A 6,548-nucleotide genomic window follows, 5' to 3' on the forward strand; every position below is an offset into this window, starting at 1 on the left:
AGTAGAACAGACACAACAGTGTGCTGGTCTTGAAGATGGTTGTTCATTGGTCAAGATTCAGATTTCACTTTGCCCTGCACTTTCGGATCTGGCCATCTCACTCAGGAGTGACCAGCATTTACTCAGGTAAAACCTGTTCAAACTAAAACATTTAACTCACAAAGCCATTATATTGTTCTGCAATGAACAGTGTCTATTGCTGTTTAATCCATCTGTAAATGGCCAGTCGTGTGTGAAATGGTGATAACTTTCTATCATAAAGTTTTATTTTTTTGCTTTGTGCCAGTCCTGGGGCTTGAACTCAGGGCCCTAGACCATGTCCCTTGGGATTGTTTTCCCCCCTGTTCAAGGCTAGCGCTCTACCACTTTCACCACAGCTCTGCTTATAGCTTTTTTTGGTGGTTAATTGGAGATAGGTTTCACAGACTTTCCTGCCCTAGCTGGCTTCAAACTGTGATCCTCAGATCTCAACTTCCAGAGTAGCTAGAATTACAGGCATGAGCTCCGGGCTATTTATAAGGTTCTGTATTACATAACAAATTTAAAGTTTCTAGTGCCTTATAAGGAATCCAAGCAAGGCAAATATGTTCTTCTGAATTGTCACACTGCATAGAATCTGCCTCCTAAATGCTCTTTATTTTTCATGCCTCGTACTGGGTTTTGAACCCAGGGCTTTGCATTCTTGCTTAGCCTTTTGGCTCAAGGCTGACTACCACTTGAGCCACACCTCCACTTCCGGTTTTTGTTGTTGGTTCATGAGGGATAAGAATCTCTCAGAGTTGTCTGTCCTGGTTGGCTTTCCAAGCATGATTCTCAGTTCTCAACCTGCATAGTTAAGATGATGGGCTTGAAGGCACCCAGCGACCATTCTGGAGTTCAAATGTTCTGAGAGATAGGTAGGTCTCCTTTAGGTAGCTGTCCAGGCCAATCACTGGATCCCTGGCTGCGAATGACAGCCCAAGTGTCCCAGGAGAGTGACCTGGGCAAAAACAGGCCCTGCTGGTTGTTGGTAGGAGGGGGGAGAAGAGAGGTAGAGGGGGGAGAAGAGAGGTAGGAGGCAGAGAAAGGGACAGGGACAGAGGAGGGAGGAGGAAGATAAAGGGAGAAGGAGGGGCAGGACAGGAGGGCGAGGAAGAAGGGAAGGAAGAGGGGGAGAAAGAAGAGGAAGGAAGGGGAGGGGAGGCGAGGCGAGAGGGCGAGGGCAGTGCTCCTCCCACGGGCCGGCGTCAGTTGGGGGTGAACGCTGAGTAGGTCAGCTCACCGAGCACCGGGCGCTGGTCCTCCCGCTCGGGAGGGTCGCCGGGACTGGTGCCCAGCCCTCCAGCTGATCCGGGCCGAGTTCTGCTTCTCTCCATGGGCAGCCCTCTGCAGCCCGGCCCCGGCCTCTGGCGGCGGGCGGCCTCGGTGATCCTGGCGGCCGGCTGGGCCCGCCCGGGCGCCGCGGCCTCGTCGTTGCCCCCGCCGCCCGTCGAGGACTTCCGGCTATTGCTGCTGAAGCGTGGCGCGAATCAGGGCTTCCTGCCGAACGCTCATGTCTTCCCGGGCGGTGTGCTGGACGCGGCGGATCGCTCGCCAGATTGGCTACGTCTCTTCGCGCCGCATCACGGGCCTCCACGCTTCGGCCTGGGCCCCTCGCCGCGCCCGCCAGCCGCCGGGTTCCCGAGGCTGCCTGACTTCCAGACCGACGCCGACGACCCCGCGGCGCTTTCTGATGACGTGGCCAAGCGCGTATGCGCCATCCGCGAGACCTTCGAGGAGGCCGGCGTGCTGCTGCTGCGGCCACGGGGTGCTCCGCCGGCCCGCGGTCCCGGGGCTCCGGCGCACGAGCCCGGCTGCGCCCTCGCCCCGCCCGAGGGCCTGGCTGCCTGGCGTGCGCGCGTCCGCAGCGACCCGCGCCAGTTCCTGAGCCTGTGCGCACACCTGGACTGCACCCCCGACATCTGGGCCCTGCAGGACTGGAGCGGCTGGCTCACGCCGCCCTTGCCCGACGCCAGCCGCCGCTTCGACACCGCCTTCTTCGTCTGCTGCCTGCGCGAGCCGCCGCCCGTCGATCCCGACCAGAGCGAGGTGACCGAGTGCCAGGTACGGGCGACGACGCGGCGGTGAGAGGGAGCCACGGGGTTGCTGGGGTGGGGAGCCCAGCGAGCCTCCAGTATCAGCATCATCATCATCTCCTCCTCCTCCTCCCCCTCCTCCCCCTCCTCCTCCCCCTCCTCCCTTTCCCCTCCCTCTCTTTTCTTACCCCCCCGGGGTGGGGCTTGAACTTAAGGACCAGGCGCTGTCCCTCAGCCTTTTAGTTCAAGGCTCAATTGACCCACAGTTCCAGTTCACACTCCATTAGCCATCTGGTTCATTGGAGATACATCTCATGGACTTTCTTCATGTCTTTGAACCTGGTTCCTCAGATCTCAGCTTTCTGAGTAGCTAGGATTAAAGGAGTGAGCCAACAGCTCCTATTGCCCCACCACCACCACCCTTTTTCCTCTAGTATTGAGATTTGAACTCCAGCAGGCTATTATGCTTGTTAGGCAGTTCTCTTCTGCTTGAGCCATGCTCTGTTTCTTTACTCTGGTTATTTTCCAGAGATGGTCTCACTTTGGCTTGTGCAATTCAACCTATTTATGCTTCTTGCCACATAGCTCGGATGGCAGACACTCCTTTTCTGTCGTAAGAACTCCCCCCACCCCCATGGAGCTCTAAACTGTGAACCTCCTGATCTTCAGACCCCCAAGTAGCTAGGAGTATAGGCACAAACCATCACACCCAACATGTTCTGCACTGTGTGTGTTGGTCGGTCTCAGGGCTTGAAATCAGAGCCTGGGCGTTGTTCTTGGTCTTTTGTTTTGTTTTGTTTTTGCTAGAGTAGCTCTCTACCACTGAGCCATACTATATCCCAAATTCAAATGAGACTCCAAGACCCTCAGTTAATAGGAGCTAGGAACTCTATTCTGCTGGTCTGCTTCTCATCATCAAGATAGTGAAAAATGGCCCCTTATTTAGGGTGGGATAGGTTTTTATGAGTGGGGAGTACATAGGCTGGCCATGCAAGACAGATGTACCATAATTTCATTGGTGCTGACGCAGTGAACTTTGAGCCCATTTATTCTTTTACGTAAACATCAGGCGTTGTGGCTCTCACAATTGGCTGCCCATAGTGGCACCATACCAGGACTAATCCTTTTCCGTGGACGATGGTGTCACTGATACTTGTTGTTGGGGTAAGCAAGCAGATTTACAGAAGCAGAACTTAGCCTTGAGTTAGAAGCACAAAACATAGGCCAGGTCAGCATGACCATTACTCACTTTATAAAAACCAAAACATAGCCTTAAAAGCAAAATATAGCCTTGAATAGGGGCAGTTTTTTCTTAGCGATGACCCTCGTAAACTTTTTCTTAAAACATAACTTTGTTAGCAGGCTTTCTGGCTAATATAGCAACTCAGTGCAGTTGGTGATAAACTTCAAGGTTGTCAGTGACCCTCTCTCTGTGAAGCTGTCAGCTCAGTGAACTTCAGTTAGGGAGAGATGCTGCTTTGCTTTTAGCAAGGATGGGAAATCTTTAATATTTGGCCCTGTTTCTGATGTCCTATTTGTGATTTTTCATTAATCAATTTTATAATAAACTAAAGCAAGCAATCTGGGTACAGAAGCTAAAATGGCGGTTAGCCCTTCCTTTAGAATGGGTGTTCTACTTGTGACTGGGTTCCACAAGCCATACCTCCACTTCTAGCTTTTTGATGTTTAATTAGCGATTACAGTCTCAGGGACTTTTTGATGCTCAAGTAGTGATAACAGTATCAGGAACTTTTCTGCATGGCTTGAACTACATTCCTTAGATCTTGGCATTATAGGCTGGAGCTGCTGCCCAGCATGTTTTGGAATTTTTGATCTGGTGCTATGGTGTGATTGTTATTGAAGCCTAGGTTTTGTCCTATTCCTTTTTTTTTTTTTCCTTTCTCAAAGTCACACAACATTAGACAGTAAATTATTTAACCACACTTAGCAAATTGATAGAGTAATTTCATGCCACAGTGTAATGAACTGACAACAGAGAAAGTTGGTGCAAAGAAGGCTGAAGGACTTTGTCTTACAAGACGGGGACAAGGATGACCACGGTGATGATGACTCTATAAATATTGTATCTGTTGTTAAAATGTACATGACAGGGCTGGGAATGTGGCTCAGTGGTAGAGTGCTTGTCTAGCATGTATGAAGCCCTGGGTTCAATTCCTCAGTATCACGTAAACAGAAAAAGCTGGAAGTGGCGCTGTGGCTCAAGTAATAGAGTGCTAGCCTTGAGCAAAAGAAGCTCAGCAACAGTGCCCAGACCCTGAGTTCAAGCCTCAGAACTGGCACACACACACAAAAAGTACATGACAGGAATTCCAAGGATCAAAGGGATACACTTGGCAAACCAACCAGCCATCATTGACTGCACTAATTTCAGATTGACTTTAAAGTTGATCAAGTTTGTGTCAACTTGGATGTGGTAATTTGGGACTGGCTATGGATCATTCTGGAAGGATAGGTGGGAAGAATGTTGGGGAACTTCTCTTTCAGGGCTGGAAGTGGTGCTGTGACCCAAGTGGTAGCATGCTAGCCTTGAGCAAAAGAAGCTCAGGGACAGTGCCCAGGCCCTTAGTTCAAGCCCCAGGACTGCCCCCCCCCCCAAAAAAAAAGGCTAAAGATAGCATTTAGGCCCTGAGTTCATATCCCAGTACCTGCACACACCCCTTTCTCCCCCTTCCCCCAGGAAAGACCCAGTCTCACTGTGTTGTGTAAGCTAGTCTTCTGTACTAAAGCGATTCTTCGGCCTAGATCCTGATTCAATGTTACTACAGGTATGTGCCACTAGGCCAGGCCTCTGAATCTTTCATTTTGTTTTAGGAAGATTTGTAAGGCACTTCAAGGAATTAATGTTATATCTTCTAGTAAATCTAATGTCCCAAACCTAACAATGTCAGGAATAAATCTGACAAAGCTGACCCTTTGTCTCCCACAGTGGTTATCTCCATCAGAGGCAACTGAAAATTTCCTATCCAAAAATATTTGGTTGGCATGTCCACAGTTCTATGAAATAAGAAGACTTGGAAACTTTGTTTCCCTCTCTGCCTTGCACAAGTTCTGCTTGGATCTTGCATTAGAAGGGCCTGAAACATGGATGCCTATCGCACTGGTAACTGCTGACTCCACAATCAGGCTTTTCCCAGGTAAGCAGAGTACTAGTAATTTTTGTTGTTGCTTTGATGCCAATACTAGGGCTTGAACCCAGGGTCTGGGCAATGTCATTTAGCTTTTTTGCTCAAGGCTGGCGCTCTTCCACTTGAGCTATACCTCCAGTTCTAGCAGTCTCAGGACTTTTCTGCTCTCGCTGGCTTTGGACTACAATCTTTATAATTGATTTATATGTCATTAAATACATAATGATGGGGGCTGGAATATGGCCTAGTGGTAAAGTGCTCACCTTGTATACATGAAGTCCTGGGTTTGATTCCTCAGCACCACATATATAGCAAAAGGTGGAAGTGTCACTGTGGCTCAAGTGGTAGAGTGCTAGCCTTGAACAAAAAGAAGCCAGGGACAGTGCTCAGGTCCTGAGTTCAAGCCCCAGGACTGGCAAAAAAAAAAATAAAAAAACTAAATACATTAGGGTGGTGATATACAAAACAATATTTTCTAAAGGCTGGAGATGTAGCTCAAGTTGTACAGTTCTTCTCACCTAGTTTGAGGCCCAAAGCCTGAATTCAAACTTCACTAAGGGGAAAGTAGAATTTTAATTCTAATGGTATTAATTTTTTTTTCATTTTTCAGGAGATGAACTGTATGTAGAAGATTCACACTTTGTAGAAAATCCTATGTATACTGAAAAAACGACTGAAGAAATCATGAAAGAAAGCAGGAAATTTCACCGACTAGTAATGCACAATACATATCTTTATAACCTCCATGTGACTGTCCAGCCAAAGTATAAACATATTTATCCTAAGAACTACGTAGTAAATAAAAGCCATTTGTAGGGTGTTGCTTGCTGTTAAGCTGGCCTACTTACAGTTGTGCTAATGAACTCGATTGAAAAATCATGAGGAACTTTATATGTACAAAAGTTAGAATGTAGTGTTTCTTAATTCAGGTGTATTGTGGCACTGTCCTTATTTCTTCAGCTGTAAAGTGTATTATAAGAAAAAAGTACTAATTTATTACCAGAATAAGATAATTATCACAATGGTTCCTACTTTTTTTGTTTTTCTTATGTCCGTCCTGGGGCTTGAACTCAGGGTGTTGTAGGGAGTAGAGTTGACTCCATCTTGATTAGGGAAACATGGTAGCAATTGTTAAAATAAAGTTAAATATCAGGTCAATCTGACCGCAAAATTCTGCTTCTCTCTTGCTTAACTCATTTGTTGCTTGCTCTACCCCCTGCATCAACCCCCTACATCGGTGCTACACTTTTACCTCTATAAACCCCAGCTTGAGGACTGTTAGGGGTTGCAGTTTCAGCTCCCGAGTCTGTGCTGCATCCCTGGCCGGTCAGTTCACTTTTTGCTTCCC

At 48.1% G+C, this 6,548-nt stretch overlaps 1 protein-coding gene across 1 annotated transcript; it reads left to right on the top strand.

Moving 5' to 3' along the window:
* Nucleotides 1-1,226: 1,226 nt before the first annotated feature.
* Nucleotides 1,227-6,224, top strand: Nudt19 (nudix hydrolase 19). Its single transcript, XM_048329720.1, has 3 exons — nucleotides 1,227-2,082; nucleotides 5,002-5,209; nucleotides 5,811-6,224. The coding sequence occupies exons 1-3, from the start codon at nucleotides 1,354-1,356 to the stop codon at nucleotides 6,014-6,016; spliced, it is 1,143 nt and encodes a 380-aa protein (XP_048185677.1). The 5' UTR covers nucleotides 1,227-1,353; the 3' UTR covers nucleotides 6,017-6,224.
* The last annotated feature ends 324 nt before the right edge of the window (nucleotides 6,225-6,548 follow it).

The sequence above is a fragment of the Perognathus longimembris genome, chromosome 20 (assembly GCF_023159225.1).
Source record: "Perognathus longimembris pacificus isolate PPM17 chromosome 20, ASM2315922v1, whole genome shotgun sequence".
NCBI classification, from domain to species: domain Eukaryota; kingdom Metazoa; phylum Chordata; class Mammalia; order Rodentia; family Heteromyidae; genus Perognathus; species Perognathus longimembris.

What these genes read in the sequence shown, in the direction of transcription:
- Nudt19 (XM_048329720.1), top strand. Translation starts at nt 1,354, where the DNA reads ATGGGCAGCCCTCTGCAGCCCGGCCCCGGCCTCTGGCGGCGGGCGGCC. An exon ending in GCGAGGTGACCGAGTGCCAG is followed by an intron (nt 2,083 to 5,001) that starts GTACGGGCGACG and finishes TGTCTCCCACAG; the next exon opens with TGGTTATCTCCATCAGAGGC. An exon ending in CACAATCAGGCTTTTCCCAG is followed by an intron (nt 5,210 to 5,810) that starts GTAAGCAGAGTA and finishes TTCATTTTTCAG; the next exon opens with GAGATGAACTGTATGTAGAA.